Consider the following 17,690-nt stretch of genomic DNA (forward strand, 5'->3'; position numbering starts at 1 on the left):
CAAAAGCAATGGCCATGTCCTGGCCCCACCTGGATGACAGATCCCCGGTGACTAGCGGGTGAGACACTTTCAGGTTTCTCACAGCGGACAGTACCTGTAACAGCAATTGTGGGCAAGGAGCTTGCCGATTTCCTTGGTAATCATAAGGAGCTTAAGTGCTTACCCCACATCCCTTTTCATATATTTGTATTCTTTTCACGCTCTACTTGCACATCCTGGATTTTAGTGTACATGTGTTTTGGTACCTGAGTGCATGTTTGACTCAAAACTATTCACGGTGTGACCTTGTGCACATTTCCCTTGCCATATTCACTGCCTTTTTTCCCGCTCATGACAGATACTAATACATAGATTATTACCATTTCAACAAAAGAAGTCTTAGTCGGGTTGCTACGTACTGGTCTTTGGGTAAAGACTGGCAGGGAAATGTAAATGGACCTAATCTAGATGACCCCCAATTCTACACCAAAATTACTGATTTGCTAGCCAGGTATCCTCAGATTGCAGTGCTGTGGAGTGTTGAATTTAATACTGTCCTAGAAATTCATCCACACACAAACATGGATCCCTCACAAAGGCAGTGCAAGCTATACAGTAGGGGAATATTACCTTGAACCTAGTGGATTCCTGGAGGGCAATGAAGGGGCAGGACCGAGCATACTCCTTTTTTCCCCCCCCATCTGTGCAGGATTAATTTTCATGCATTAACATGTGGGTGATCGACGCTGATGTGTTGCTCAGTGGGGTCTCTGAGATATGTATACTTCTTAGTACATACTTGGATCACTCTCCTGTATGCATCACTCTGACTTTGGCTAGACTCCCTAAACCCTGCAGCAGTTGCAAATTTAAGTCAAAGGCGTCATTAGATGCAGCATTTTCTGGTACAATAGAGGAGCACGTACAGCTTTACTTTGAAAACAATGTAGGCTCAGTGACATAACTTCACACACTCTGGGAAGCCTTCAAGGCTTACATCCGTGGGATTGCCATGGCTGGCGAATTTAGTGTCCTTAAGACGATTTGGCGAGATATAACACAGTGTGAAGAGGATTTTAAGGGCTTTCAGCCAGTCTCCCTACAGCCACTCTTGCACAGGTAAAAGAGGTGGCTGACACAATTAGGGAACATGCCGAGTGTTCAAGAGGCCCCAAGAGCAGCGCTATAGAGAGGGCAGGCAGATTGCTGACCCACGCAGTACGGTAAGAGGGGTGGGGGGTGGGAGTGGCTGCATTCCACTGATCTGAGATCTGACTGGGGAGCTAGTGCACACACGTGGCAAGGTTAATAGAGTATTCACAACATTTTACTCTGATCTTTACACCAATAAAGACTGATTTACCGCTGAAGATCTGGATATATTTCTGGCAAGACTAGTGGTCACTCCGCTGTTATACGAAGTCAGGCACCTGGACCTACCGATCGCCTTAGAAGAAATTGCACCGGGCACGGGTGGCCTCACTGCAGAATTTTACAAATACTATAAAGTGATCCTTGCGCCATACCTCATAAGGTGTGGCTGGAAGCTCACGAGTCAGGTGTACTCCCTGAAACCATGAGAGAAACTGGGAAACCTAACAAGTCAGCTGAGCAGTGTAGGTCTTACAGACCTCTTTCTTTAATGAATACTGATGTTAAAATATTTGCGAAGATCATGGTCATCCGGCTGAAAACATTCATGCCACACAATTCACCTGGACCAATCTGGCTACATCCCTGGCTGGGCTACAGCACTGAACCTGCAGCACCTCTTTAATATACTGGCACAGATAGACCCCAGAGCTCAGGCAGTGGCCACGGGGCTGGATATACAGAAAGCCATTGATTCAGTCTCATGGCAGCTCATGTATGCAGTACTCCTAAAGTGCGAGTTTGGTCCGAACTTCCTTTCATCTGTACAGCTCCTTCACACATCGCCAAAAGTAAGAGTCAGTACTAACAGTACACTATCACCAGCATTCACGATAGCCAGGGGCAACCGACAGGGCTACACCCTATTGCTTCTGCTGTTCGCTATATTCATCGAGCCTCTGGCAGACCTTCTCAGACACCAACATAGACACAGGGGAATCAGGATGGCGGAAGACCTGAAATGATCTCTTTATGCTGACGCAATCTTTTACATTAGGGACCTCCAAATCAACCTGGCACCATTATGGAAGATGGTCTTAATTTTGGGGAGCGATCAGGGTTGCGGGTGAACGGTAATAAATCGGAGGTTTCCGCCCCTTACGGAAACCTCTGTTAAGTCGCATGACGTGCACGGGTTTCCATGGGCCCCAACTGCTTGGGTATTGTGGTCACCAAGCAGAGTGCTGTGCTCTATGACCGTAACTACGGGGAATACATGGCACACCTTGCGCCTGGCTGAGCATCTGGGAGCAGCTACCACTGACTGTGGCGGGTAAGATAGCATTACTCAAATGGCAGCCCTCTGTCTGTACTGTATTCTACCTCTATTGATGTTTGCTTCTTTTTGCCATTTTAGTGCTGGGCATTTTTCTTTTCACCTTCTCTCTGTGATGTGATAATTACATTGTATTGTGCGATACCAAGTGCGTTGATAAAGAAAAGGTAAAAAAAAATAAAAAATGGGATGTTACCCAAGCAACCTGCAAATGCATAAAGAGGTGGCTTCATCCGACAGTCCTTACTGGGGTAACTACTAATGTGGTCTGGGTGCCATGAACTAGTGCCCGAGACAGATTAACTGAGCCCTTAGTACAGCTCCTCTTGACAACCTAGCGCAAATTTTGTCATCTGTAAAACGATACTGCTAAAATAATGTGCAACCTCCTTTGTTAAAGGGCAGGCCAGTTAGTTCTTACGATAAAACAAAACATACAACAGCAAATACCTTTAAGATACAAGATGAGGCAATCTATTTTCTTTCTGCAACCATAACAAAGGTACTTAGCCTGTCAACTTTCACACGTGCGATGCAATGGTTACAGGACTTATCTTGGTACCAAAGAAGAGCTTGGCCCTTATGCACAGGTGAGTCAAGGATACTCACCAAATGGAAAAGCATTATTAAGCCCTAGCAGCATACACAGCAACCTGAGGAAGGACGCCATGCCCACGCATGGCCCAAGTGCCTTAAGTGGAGCTCAGGAAGAGTGCTGGAGATTGGACGGATTGGAAAAGACACACCTGAAGTTAATTTCCAGAAAGCAGCTAAGCCTGCCATGGCCGAGTGCCACGACCCTCAATCATTTGGTACCCCAACTTCCATACTGAACTGTTGGCTTAACATTTGCACGTAGGAATATGGCATGGATATCCACTGTTACTATAGGATTTCAACCCTGGCCATATGCTGACCTGTAATGGTTGAGAAACCTCAATGCTGTCCGTCAGCTTCTGCCCGGACGCAGCTGGCTGGGAAGATCCTTTCTGCCATGCAAATGTGTTCAGGCACCCAAGTTCTCTTCTTCCTGTCAATCCTGTGACTTGCGCCTTCTGTGTAACCACTAGTGCATCCATCCTATAGACCCACCCGCCTGCACAGCGCATCCTCACAACAACCTCCTCACGTTTCACCATAAGTCCAGGGTAGACTCTTCAACGGGTTCCTGATTAGACAGGCCTGAAGCCCCATGCCCAAAAGGGCACAGCTTGTTTCTCCTCACTTTCTTTTCAGTCCCCACCCACTGAGGCTTCTATGTCCCATGCTGCGAGCTGCAGGGACACAGGCTCAGACAGGCCAGCCATGCACTTCCCGGCCTCACTTGACACTTTTGGCCCTCAAGCAGGGAGATGCAACTTCATACTGCCCACGAGCCCAGGGCATCACTGCCGACTGCAGTCTTACTTGTCTGTGCTTGTCCCAGAAGGTAGAGCGATCTGCCATGGCCATGTACGAAAAATGAATGGGATCCTGTTCTCAGGGTGGGGAAACCAAGCCTAGTCAGTACCGGCACCAGGAAAGCCTAATTTCTCCATGCATCGGGTTTTCTGGAGCAGTGTCCCCCAGAGGGGACCACCTCCCTTCACCGTTCCTTCGGTTGCCTTTCTTTTTCCTTCATGGTTATTGCTCCCAACTATCTCCTTGTCACATCCATTTGTCTGGGCCCATAAGGGGGATGTCAGCCCTTTATCTCAACAGCTCCAAAGTTCCAGCAGACCCCTCATCTCGGCCGAACAATTAGGCATGACTTCAGTGACTCCATCAATCTGTCCATTTATAAAATAACAGGTCAATAACGGCAAACCTCTGCTCCCACAACCTAAGTAGCAAACCACTGACTAACACTTGGAGCATGTGTGTGCAGGTTTTTTCTTGTAGAGGATAGGCCAGCTTGCAAATGGTTACTACTAAATACTCCAAGGGAATAGTAAGATTTTAATTAACCCAGTGTTGCAGTTATGTTATGAATCTTGAGAGTCCGAATCGAACACTGGGGCTTAGGACATAGAGGGGGGGGGTGTCCTGAAGGATCTATTCAGGACAAACCATGATCACCTCGACAGGAACTGGATAACATTTGGCAGAACTGTAAACATAACCTTTTAAATGGTTAACAAAACATAGTTTCAGACTGCAACTTTGTGTGCTTAAAGGAAGGCCTGATGTATATGGTGCACTGATTGTTTGCAGTAGGGCCGATACACAAAAAGGATGTCACTAGGTCTTGGGTGGGAGGAGAGGCGTTTGAATGATTATGGCAGAGTGGTGTTAGTGTTACGTGGGTCAGGTTGGTTTGTGGCTCGGTTTCATATTAATTTGGGTCGATGTAAAAACATGTTTTGAAAATGTTCCATTGTGTAATGTTAACTAGCAATACGTCATCAGAGTGAGAACCTCACTCAAAATGGGTAAGTCATACAGTATAATTTAAAAACTCACTCCCTTTCGTCTCTCCTTCCGTTTCCTCCCTTTTCTTCCTGTCAGCTCAGGCTTGTGCAGTAGGACCAAAGTCAGATGTCCTTATTGACAAGGTACCAATGATGACACCAAAGAAATGGAGGAGTACTAAAATATACACTTTATTTTATCAATTGTTATCAAAACAATGCTACCTAAGATTCAGGGATCGGAGTGGGGGTGGGGGGAGAGGAGAACAGAACACAGGTGCCAATAAGGACCACAACATAAACTGAGCATATCCGTCAAGGTTCCAAATAGCTCATGGAAGTGAACCAACTTGTATATAGGAGGGTACCTTGGCACCAACTAGCCTCTTGCCTTCCAAATATCCCTACTTAGTTGCCCCAGTCTTCAGAAATTGTAATGCTGGCTTGGGCAGTTCATGGAATCCACCATTGGCACGCAGTACTAAATGTGCAATTTTGACCTCTAAAGGATTCAAAGAGGATGGGGTTTATAGTTGGTATGTGGCCAGACATGCCAAGAGGGGTCACCACATTGGTGTGGTTTGCTTCAAGTTCTGGAAGTGCAAATATTATTGACTCCTGAGGAGTGTGGGGGCTCAGTCACCATTCTGAGGATGACAGACAATCAATAGCCTTCACTAAAACAATGGATCAAAGGGCCATAATCGTCCAATGGGGGAGCTTGCTTATGTCCCAGCAAAAAGAAGGAACAAGAAATGCAATAGATCACCACAAACCCAACCCTCTCATCCAATCATGAAAAGGCAGCCAGGCAATTATCCCCAAATAGATACTTAAATATTATGGCATTTAAAGGTTAAATGAAGTAAAGAAAAAGAAAACAAAGCGTTATAGTCTGAATGAAGAGCAGGGTTGAGAGCTTCAGAAGATAATCTGGATGGCTGCTGTATGCAAAACAGAGAAACTGCATTTAAACATGGGAGTGTGCAATGGCTTCCATTTCTTAGTCCACACCGATTCCTTAGTAAGAGAATCAGACTGGACAGGCCACAGCCCTAGTGACCAGCACCCAGGCCTCCAGTTAAGTGTTCTACCAGGCCTTTTTATGCATTAACATCTTGCAAATAGGACAGGTTTATTCTATTCCTGCTATCAGATACACACCAGTTTAGAGCAGAGGGCAGTGCAAAGGTCAGGCTACTTGACGGAAACCACAACGCTTCTTTTGATTTTTTATCTACATGATGTAATTGCAAGGCATGGAGAAATGCCTCTAAAACTGATATTCTTTCTCTGAAGCCTTTCAGACAGAAATAGATATAAGAAATGGTTTCTTTCTGTTCAGCTTCTGCTGGGTTTTATGTCTAGATGCCCACTGAGCAAACAAACATTGTACATATTTATTTTCTTAGCACTTTAGGACCATATAGTTAATACGATGGAAAACAGTCACAATTCAGAACTGTCTTTTGTAATAAATTATGCTTTTTTCCGTGAAAGCAAATCAGTATTGCACAACCGTATTTTTCAGAGTTCCTGTGCTGTGTGCATTTATCATGAATATGCAGCTATATGGTGTCTCATACACATTGTGTAGAATAGTTTTTTCCCCAAATGTAATATATGGTTTGAAGCCAGACATCTTTGCATAACAACCATTTTGCTTGTAATGGGTCCTATTTATTTTCAAGTTTTGGCATGTTTTGGTTGCCTGCTGCATACTTTTTAAACACTCTTGCAGAGGCAAATCATTCTTACTCTTCTAACTCACACTCGAATTATAGCAATAGTGTGTAAAGGGATGAGTATGCAAGGTCTAGTTTACATCCATGCCAGTTTAACTTGCTGTCAATGGGGTAAATGTCAATAAATGTTCGGTGGCAGCAGAGTCCTTGCTCAAGGGCGAGTGATTGTCATTACACCACAGGCGTTACATCCTCTTTCAAATCTTAAAAACTACAATAAATAAATCCCAAAACGGACTCGCCAGAAAGTGCACTGTTCAAAAAACAAAAATGAAACAGTAAAATTTGTGAATTAAATGGAAACTCAGCAAAGCCTGTCCCTAGAGTGATAATCCAAATTGGTATTAAATGTTTTTATGCAGCGCTTCATGCATAGTTCGTCCAAGTTCTAGGCACTGTCATTATTATACCTCAGTCGATAGTCAGTTTACCGACCTCTGAAGGATATTAGCTGGTAAGATAGCTCAGCCAGTTGAGCGCTCACTGCTGCGATCTATGCGTGATCTGCAGGTCACTGGTTCAAATCTATGACAAGGCCAACTCTGCCTTTCCTCCTTCCGATGTTGAAAAATGAGTACCAACTTCGGTTGGGTGACAATTGTATGTAAATATGTTCTATGCACAGCGGTTGTGCACAAGCACTATATAAATAACAAATCATTACCTCTGTCCAGCCACAGTGTACCGTGAGATTAGATATAGAATTTAGCATTGAGCCCTTACCTCTCTGCACTATTGCATCATAACTTTGCCATACGATTGGGCAGAAATAGTTCCAGGAAATTCGGACTTTCACTAAACATCAAAAGACAATTCTACTATCGAACCTCAAAACACACAATGCAATTCAGCTTCGCTTTACTCTGTAATTGGCTGGATTTTTGGGTCTTAACATTTTAAATATATATATAGCAATCAAATGGCCAGACCTAATGTGAAAATCATATTGACTGACTTATCGCTATGTATTATATTAGCATCCCATTCTGCAACATGTTTGAGGAAGTGAACCAGCTGCAGGGTGGTTGGGAATTGCTATAGACATTGTTTTTTCTAAGGCTGAATTCCTTCCAATTATGGTTTACTGAATTCGTACTATGGAAAGCTTTTCTGATTCGAGTTAGCGACTAGTCTTAATATGCAGGCTATCCACATTTTATTAGTTCTATCTTTGAGGATCTTGCAATGCTGAGGCAATTAACAGTTCTTGTTCTATGTGGTGGTTCTCCCACTGCTGTATCGGTGCGGCACATGCTTGGCATGTTTCTTTTGACAGTAATTTGGACTGCTGAGGCCAAGGATGTTCCAGTTATATGTGAGTTTGGCTAGCACTGCTGTGGTGAAACCCTTCATTTACCTCTTCAGTGTGGGGGTGCTTGCACTGCTCCATCCCATGCAGTTCATTCTTTCTGCAAGTGGAGCTTATACTGTTGTGACCCACAATGTATCTGTTCCAAGTGTGGTAATCTTGCATTGTTGAGATGCAACACTCCGGGTCTATGTGAGGAAAGCATGATCTAGGAGATCCATGGTATACCTTTTCTATATTAGGAGTGGAGTGTGCAATACAGAAGGCTATGTTACAGCGGTTTTATAAGGGTGCTTCTACTGCAGAGACACATTCCTGATCTATTCTCTGTGCTTTACACCTTGCACTGATCTCCACCTGCTCTACATTATGAAAGCTTGCATTGGGGTTGCCCAGATTCGCCTTTTCTGTTTGTGTGGAGGAAGAATGCACAGCTTCTACTCAAGCTGGCCTACTCCCTGTGAGAGTAGCATTAAACAGTTGTTTATATGCAAGGGAAAGCTCTGAGGATTAGTGGTCATCTGACCCATTTTTGTGAGGTGCTTGTGCCACTACACAGGGGTGCCGCCAGGGGGGGCACGGCCACCCTTATAACAATGCTGGCCCCCCCCATTTCCTCCCCTGCGAAATTTGAAAAGCAAAACATTTTCGTTTTTTTCGCACTGAACTGTGCATGCCCATTTCAGTGCGAAAAAAAAGTCTTTTTTGCTTTTGCTTTTTTGCCGCGGTTTGTTGCGGCACGCCGCCCGCGATGGACTAGAGATTTCAGGACCGGACAGACCTGGAAATAAATACAGAGTGGAGGCGCGCATTTCTGCTTTGCCAATTGGCTTGCGCTTCCCAGGATGTGTTTATTTCCAGAATATGGGTTTCCAAAGTTCAGGCTACAGCCTGTATGTAGCTTGTGCGTGTACAGCACATGTTTCCACACGCAATGCTGCCAATATTTTTAGATTGGTGACACTAAGGAGTCCTGGGCTGCTGCTTGTGGCACTGAGAGATTCCACCACCTGAGGTAAGGAGACCTGGTCTACTTTCTCCAAAAGGGCCACTGCTACAAAGGCCAAGGTGTTGTGTCGAGTTGTGGAGAATGACTGCGCTTACAGAAGTTACTGCCCATCGCGATGTGGGTGTGGAAGCAAACCTTACACGTTCTGGAATATGTTTGTTGTGCAGTGTGTTGTTGAGTGTGGCAGTGCTTCTAATTGGGGAAGGATTGGAAGAAAGACCTGTTGTAGTATGGATAAGTGGGCATACCTTTCTACATAATGAATGGGCCAAGGTGGGTAAATCGGATGTGGTTGCGACTGTGGGAAGTCCGAAGGAACTCCTGCATTTTTGACTGCATGTTAAGGTTTTCCAGAGTGGGTGAGTCCATTGCTGAGTTGGGAGGGTGAAAATATGTCCAGGCTGGGCGACACCCTTCAGAAGTAAGCTACAGATTGAAGAAACTGGCAATTTTTTTTGTGTCTTCTTATTTTAAAGGCACTCACACAGCCCAGGGGCATCGAGGCGCTGTTACAGGAGTTTTTCGTCTTAGTTGTGTATTTATAACGCGCTTAAATACCCAGAAGTTGCTCAGCGCAGACCTGGGGAACGAACCTGTGTTGCTTCGTGTTGTCTTGCTTCCAAGGCGAGCATGTTGCCACTGAGCTATCCTCCCGGGAGGACTACCTTCCCCCTCTTTTGTGTCTATGTTCTTTCATGTTCTTAAGTACATTGTTCACACTAGCCTCAGGATAGTGTGCACTACAAATATACCTGTTATGTGATCAAAATTACCCTCTACTTTTATGCTTCTCTTCCTTTTCATTTATTTTCCCATTCCCTCTGGACTCTCCCACCCGCCTTTATACTCTATTCTGTTCTGTTTAAGCACCCGGCATGCTGCAGCCATGTGCATAGTTGCCTCTATGCTCGTGTATGCTTAGGCCTCTGGCCAAAGGCTTGATACATAATTTGATTTCCACTGTCTCCTTCAAACTCTTTTCAGTGACAATTCAATATTCAACTTCACTGTTATTTGACACACCCTCATTTTTCCTAACCCAGCATCATTCATTAGAATCATAGCCTCTTTTTTTTTTTTAATTAAATACGCTAAAAATCTTTCATCCTGGCAGCCTCTTTTTTGCAAACATCAACATATAAAGTTCCAACTAGGTCACTCTACTTCATGAGTCAGCAACCTTTGGCTCTCCAGATGTTTTGCACTGCGACTTCCAGGATCCTCCACCATTGATTGTGCTGATGGGATATGTAATCTACAACATCCAGAGAGCCAAAACGTGCAAATTCATGCTCTTCCTTAATCGAGCTGCTGATCAGTCCTGTGATGCCAGTACCTACTGCAGGCCCTGCAATTAAACGGATATCAAATAAGAGAAGTCACCTTTCAGTTGTACACAGGGAAGCCAGGGTTGCTGTGTCAGAGATGTGGCTCTGTTTTTTTAACACTGCGAGAAGACAGTTGTCTTCAAAACGGAACAAATAGTTTCTGGAATGAACTCTACAGAACCACAGAAAATGGCACTTGTAGATTTGTCTCAGTTAATTCCATTAGCATGGGCATAAACTTTCCAATATTACGGATTTTAATCTGCTTTTCTTATACATTATAAAGTTTTTTTGTTTTGATTGAACAGTTTGCATGTCTGGGAGTTCTTGTAGTATCTGTTTTACCTGCTGCTTTCCGCGTTTATGTCGGGGTTCCAATATCCTATCTGCTTGGGCTGGAAAAGTGGTTGTTTAAGGTCACACTTCTGTAATTTCCTAATAAAGCTGGTAAATGATAATCATTTCAGGGTTGGTTCAGAATATTAAGTGAAGAAAGAAAGGGTAGTCTTTGTGCAGCGAGGGCTGTTTTAGGGTGTACTCTAACTTTGAATGTCTCCTGTTGTGGAACCGGTCCTATGTGGTTGTACCACCACTTTTCATTTGACCTCTTATTTACTGCCAATTAGTTACTGAACTGTCAGCTCATTTCACTTTAAAAATGCAGGGGGCACCCTGCATTCCCTCTTATCAACAAACTCTACCCCACCTCTGCAGCGGGTGGCAAGGGAGGCCACAGCCAACCTTACAAAAAGAATGCCCTCCCCCACAAGCCCGCCTGCCAGTTATATGTGTTTGTTTTGCCACCCCAAGATTTCCAGTGCCCCCCCGCCCCCATCAGGCCACCTCTAAAAAAATGTTTGGGGGCGCCACTGCCACTACACCATGTGTTTCATCTGTTAATTGCAAGAGAACCCTGATTTTCAGTCACAATGTAGAAAGCTGCCACGTGGGTAATGATTTCCATACGGTTTTACCTCTTTGCAAGTTTTGGATGGATGTCACATCATTTTTACTCTCATGAAATCGCATTTACTCTCAAAGTTTACAAATCGGGAGTAAAATACGCACACCTCAAAATCTTATCTAGGGCACTGCAAGCTGCTCTTTAAAGGACTCCAGGGCCAATTCATCTATGCAACTTAAATATTCACCAAAGACGATTAATTGAATCCGAGAGGGTCCTACATAGTAAGGCATCCCGTGCACAGCTCAGAAAGGGCGAGGTGAATGGCACCCTGGGAGTCCAACACTAGAAATGTCTGCTTGTTTACTGTAAATAAGCAACTGGATCCTTGCGTGCTACGCCAAGGTATCGCAGTAAAACAGAAGTTACCCAGCCAGTATTCTGGCAGCACTGCCCCGATGGTGATGCAACCAATGAAGAGCCATGTTTTCATACTCTTCTTCACAGCTTCTGTAACACTACATAATCACTGCATCAAAGTGGCAGAAAAGCCAAAAAAAGTGTTACTTATTGAAATATCTGTCTCAGCCGAAGATGCCTGTGCAAATGTTCTAAATCCAACAAGCATAGACGAGAAGGCATCACATACACACATTTACATAAAACTGTAATCACTTGCCCTTTAGTAGAATTGTTAAAATAAGGTGCATCTACAGCATCCAGTCAATCAACAAAAAGAAGTGTACAGTTGACACGCTCCCGATTAGTGTTACTATCAAAGTCACACTGAAGATAGTATTCATGTCATTGTCAGTGGTGTCCATTTTCTGATCGTTTTGTCTGTGGCAAGGCAAAATATTTAAAATAACTGAAAGGTGACTTACCATGTTTTTAGTAATCGGAATGGGTTGTGAAATAACCTGAAAAGAAAAAAGAAAAAAAAGTGAGTCACAGCCCTCAGTAAAACTAAAACTCGGCCTCATTTTACAAGTAAATATGTGCATGCCATGTTACACTGGAGCCCAAGAATGCTTTAATTTGTAACCAAGTACATCATTTAATCCTTAATCCACAGGAATGATGAACAATAACAATTAACCATTTCTCCCAAAGATGACAAATGGTAAAAGGTATGCTCACAGAATCGGATTCTCCATGAGCTATTGAATACGTGTAAAGCAATCGTTTAAAACGAGCATTGGCTAAACCAATAATTTTGCAGCTCAATGAATTCTACAGGTATAGGCATGAATTGGTATTGGGCCCATAAAGAACGAACACTGCTCAAAGAATATGCAAGCTGAAGGGCTGGTCATGTGACATTGTGTTATTAGCCTCTGCAGGACGATTAAATGCATCTAACATTTTCAAGCGGCAGCTGCGACACACACACACACACACACACACACACACACCTCTCCCCCCTGCCCCCCACCCCCCCCAACCCCAGAGGATATAAATCAACCTGTCCAAGGTACAGAACCAATAGAGAGAAAGTGGTCAAGGTGGTGAAAAAGGAACAAGGGAAACATTCCTCCACGTGACGACCTTGAGACATTTGATTTATATAGAGACTTCTAGATCTATCTGAAGAAGCTTACAGGAGAACTGAACACTTTTCTGAACTATTTTTGTATGAACTGAAAACCATCGCCAGAGAGAGATCCAAAAGGACACAGTCTAAGCTGACTTTTTAGTTAAAAAATAATTTTTGTACATTCAGAATCTGTTGTCTGTGTTTTACTCCAAGCTGCCTTCACAGTAGGGATAGATGGGCATTTTTTTTTAGTTTAATAAACACTCTTGAAATGTCATCCTTGAGTCTGTCACCTCCTTCTGGTTCACCACAGTATGTGGAATAAAACATCAAGATGTGAAGCATTGAGCATGTAGCCTTGTCGAATACGAAAAGTATGAGCGAAACGACCATGACTGCAAGTAAACAGCCAGTATGTGCAGCCATCCCAGGCTGGAAGCCTTTGTGCATAGAGTCTGCTGGCATGCACCGAGTCTTCCAAACACAGTTGGCGGCATGCACTAGACCTTTCAACTGGCAAATGGCTGAAGTAGCCATCTCTGGTGTAAAATGTCTAGGGCATGCAGATATCTCAGGTGTGAAAGGTGTGAGCCTTGCAGCCTGAAAGGTGTGAGCCTTGCAGCCATGTCTAGGGTGCACGATTTTGCGCATGATACCATCTGGTTGTGGAAGGACTAGTGCATGTAGTCGAGCTGAACAATGCTGGAGTAGAAGCCCTGTCGAATACAGAAATGTATGGGTTAGAAAACCTAGTCAGTACAGGCATGCCGCAGGTGGAAGGCCTGGTTTGTGTCCCCAGCTCTAGTGTGAAAGGGCTCAATAATTCAGCCATTCCAAGAGCAGAAGTCCTAAAGCATGCAAGCCATTACAATGGTGGTTGTCCTGCCGCATGCAGCGTTAAGTTTGAACCCGTCATTATCCAGGGTGAAAGACCCAGGGAGGCTATGTCATTGCAATAGACCGTGTGCATGCATCTACGCTGTCCGAGGTTAAAAGACTAAAGGCTATGCATGCAGTCATAATGTGAATGGTCTGGGCCTCGCAGCATTATATGGGGAATTTGGCTTGGGGCATCCAGCTGCCTAGCAGAAAGGGAGAGTGTTTCTGAAACAGAGGGTACTCTCCCATCCTCCAGACCCCCCGTTAGGCTTTACTGTGCTTTTTTAACCAGGCACTGATAAGTAAATTCCATACTTCTCAAACAGTTCTCTCCATGGAAAGCAGCGTCCGAGATTTTTTTTTTTTATTTTTTTTTATTTTCTCTAATGATCATCCCTACCAAAGTTGATGGAAATTACCAGTTCATGGTAGGTGATTTCATTGAAGCCTATGAAGGACTTTGTGTTGAGAGGGTAGAAATAAGTTAAAGTAGGGTGACATGCTTCAAATAAATCTTTAGCGATTAGTGGGCTCTGGCAAGTAAAAATAAGTACAGTAAGGCAAGTACAGTCAGCGCTCCATTGGATTAGAAGTCACCTAGAGGCTGCGCTGTGTAATAAGGAGGCATACACTATAGGCGAGTGAAGATCCTTTATTGGTAACCAGCCTGAGCCAGCAGTACTCAGCCTATACAGCACCTCTTCACTCAGCTTCTAACGGCTCTTAATGGAATCTCCCCTCTGAATAGAAGTAAACATGACATCAGAGAAAGAGTGGAATTCTACGAGGTAGAATTCCACTCAAGAGCAAAAGACACTTTACAACACTTCTCCCCCCTTTACCCACAACTGACGGCAAAACTACCACACAGCTACACACGCTACGGAAACACACACAACAGGCAAGACACACATTCACCACAACACATAATGGGAGCCAAAATGCAGCTAAAGGGGAAAAGAAAGATAAGGACCAGAACAAGGACCTTAATGTAACTCAAAAGAGGGAAAACATATGAACTAGAAAAGTGCTAACGACCTATGGCACCCACAACATAATCATTGTACTTAGAAGGAACCTTCCTCACTCTGACAGGATGAGCATGACCCTGGACAGAGACAGACAGCCCAGTAAGGGAGGATGCCTCCTCATCACGTTCACACACCGGAACAAGAGCAGTTACACCATTGTGAGAAGGGGCCAGCATAGAAGGCACCTTATCAGCAGCCTCCCCATATGTAGAAGGGCATGGCAAGGGACACTCGACCATCACCCCAGCATCGCCTACAGCGCAATCAGGCTCCCCCCACGCGCCACCAGCAGAATCCATTTTGACCTCGCCTACCACAACCACACGCCTGAGACTCCATCTGGAGCCATCTTCAAGCTTGACGTAACCACGACCACACTTGACAACTAAACGTGGTTTCATATACTTGCTGAGTCCCTTCGCTGAAAACCTGGGATTCTTAATCTGGACCCAATCACCCACCTTGACCGGCAAGGGCTTCCTGCGGGCCAGTTGTTCCTGCAGAAAACGCTGTTGCCTGCCCCGTACTAGATCTAAGACTTCTTGCATATCCACTTGTGATTGAACCCCACCACCCAGGGCAGGGATTCTCAATTTGGAGCCAAGTCTCCTCCCTCGCATCAACTCGTAGGGAGAATGACCAGTGTAAACGGAAGGGGCAAGTCTGTATGCTTTCAGTGACTCTGATACCACTCTCCCCCAGGGAAGGCCATTGGCAAGGGCCAACTGAACCGCACCCTTAACAAAACGATTCATGCGTTCTACTAGACCATTGGCCTGTGGGTTATACAACGCAACCCTATGATGACGTATACCAAGATCATGCAAATACTTTTGCATGTAGTCCGACACAAACTGGGCTTTGCATTTCCTACAGTCCACATTGGTAGCAGGACATTCCTTTGCACCCGCTGCATGCCCTCGCCAACCACATCACCTGCACTGTTCCTTCGATGAGGGTCCTGCTCTGCCATCCTTGTTCCTCACTTTGGCCTCAACAGTCTTGCGGGGGATCACCGCATGTACAGTTTCCCCTTTATCAGCTATTTCCCTCACACTCTTCCTAGATTCTTCAATTGTGCGGGAAATCTCTATGACTTTTTCTAGGGGTGGGTCTTTTTCAATCCATAGTCTCTCCCTGACACGTACATCACACGTGCGCATCATCACTTGGTCACGGATGTACTCATCGACAGTACCAGTGAACTTGCATGTTGCAATAAAAGTGCGTAAGGCAGTCGCATAAGCATCTATACCCTCACAGGAACCTTGAGCCCTCGAGAAGAAATGGTACCTCTCAAGAACAACATTGGCTCTCTTGCCAAACCACGCTTCCAACTTGCCCAAAGCTGTCTCATAAGCGAGCACCACTGGTGGTACTACATCACCACCCTCACTGCCTTCTGCCTGGGCAGCGGGGGTCGCATGCACATTGGGGCCGGGTAGGTGCCTGAATAACCTGAGGCTCTCAGTTCCCAAGCAATTGAGCAATGCCGCCTCCTTCTCATCATCCGTGAATTTGGCACCACCCGTGGCTCTGAGGTACACTTTGAAGGTGTCCACCCACAAGTTCCACACAATAGGCGGCTCCCCCGGACTGGCCAAGAATGCAGGTGGCGGACGTGCATTATTGTGCTGCATGTCGAGAAGGGGGAAGTCAGACAGGCTTGTAATGAACCAATATGTACTGCGCAACTTTGTAATCAATTGGTATCCTCTGTGCAACCTCCTTGTGTGCCTGGCAGAGCAACCAATGCTGGAGTGTCACTGTACAATACAACGTGCCTGAGCAAAGACAGATGTGGCCAGGATACAGTCACGAAACACTTGGAAGACCCTCATACGGTTAATTCTCTCTCTGAGCGGCTGGAGGGAACACCCCCAAGGCAGGATGGAAAAGGGAGGCATCTTGCGTTTAGTCCTGCCCTCATCCAGCCGGTGTCGATGTCCACTAAGGGAACAGGGCGGTAGATACGGACTCGCCCTGGCCCCCAGCCACGCTCACCGCGCAGAGCGGACACGCGCCAGAAATAGGGATCCCTTCCCCTCTCACCTGCTGTCCGAGGAGGCACCGCGCTCAACCCCGGCTGGGGAGCACAGGCTGGAAGTAGATCGGCTGTCCTGGTGCCGACATGTGCGGAGGGCCTCCCTTCCACGGGACAACAGGCGCTGCAGCCTACGGACAAACTGGCAGGGGCTGGGAAATGCTGCTGCTCCCAGCTGATTCCGGGCAGTACTCGACGCGGACAGCGTCGGCGGGAGGGCTCACCTCCACACGGCCCCCGCTCCTCCTCCGGAGCAGGCACTCTCCTAAAGGCGTAAAGAGGAATGTAGGCAACTGCTGGCGGCTGCAAAGGCAACGTGGGTCAGAGGCTGGTTACTCTCGTCGCCAGTGTAATAAGGAGGCATACACTGCAGGTGAGTGAAGATCCTTTATTGGTAACCAGCCTGAGCCAGCAGTACTCAGCCTACACAGCACCTCTTCACTCAGCTTCTAACGGCTCTTAATGGAATCTCCCCTCTGAACAGAAGTAAACATGACATCAGAGAAAGAGTGGAATTCTACGAGGTAGAATTCCACTCAAGAGCAAAAGACACTTTACAACACGCTGCAGTAATCTGGTGGAACTTTCTGGGAGAAGGGGAGTTCCCCAGCCTGCTCTCCAGTTATAGCTTATGTCAAGGGACGAGTGAAGACAGTGCGGTTGGGGGTATTTCATCATAATTTGATGGGGATTTGTAGGTGTGACAAGGTACTTGAAAAGGTAGCAGGATAGGTTCATGTGCCAAAATCCATTTGTCGGGGGGATGAGGGATATGATATTGGAAGTTAGTTATTGTGGTACGCAGGCCATCCTCTGCAGCTGGGCGACACTCATCTGATTTGCCCAAAATCACACTGTTTGACAGTGGTATTGTTGTGCCAACTGCATAGACCCCTTTTGGGCTCAGCAGAGCAATACTCAGTTTTCCTATATCAATCTTACGGGAAATGGATGTGAAGGGTTGAGAATTATCAGAGAATGTAAATGTAGAAGCACACGAAAGAGCAGACATCTTTCAGGTGACAGAGGAACTGTGGATCAGTGATGCATCTACTGAACTGAAAGTGTTAGGATTACATTTCTGTTGGGGGAGCAAGAGGGGACGTT

The 17,690-nt window shown here is 45.5% G+C and overlaps 1 protein-coding gene across 3 annotated transcripts in view; it reads right to left on the minus strand.

Moving 5' to 3' along the window:
• MARVELD2 (MARVEL domain containing 2) overlaps positions 1-17,690 on the minus strand; it is a 323,008-nt gene that overhangs the window by 163,224 nt on the left and 142,094 nt on the right. For all 3 annotated transcript variants that reach the window (XM_069627536.1, XM_069627534.1, XM_069627535.1), the window contains exon 3: positions 11,977-12,012. In XM_069627536.1, the coding sequence (XP_069483637.1) occupies positions 11,977-12,012 (36 nt within the window). The remainder of the gene's footprint in view (positions 1-11,976; positions 12,013-17,690) is intronic.

Source organism: Ambystoma mexicanum, chromosome 6p (genome assembly GCF_040938575.1).
Source record: "Ambystoma mexicanum isolate Mex_15411 chromosome 6p, UKY_AmexF1_1, whole genome shotgun sequence".
In the NCBI taxonomy this organism is placed as follows: Eukaryota; Metazoa; Chordata; class Amphibia; order Caudata; family Ambystomatidae; genus Ambystoma; species Ambystoma mexicanum.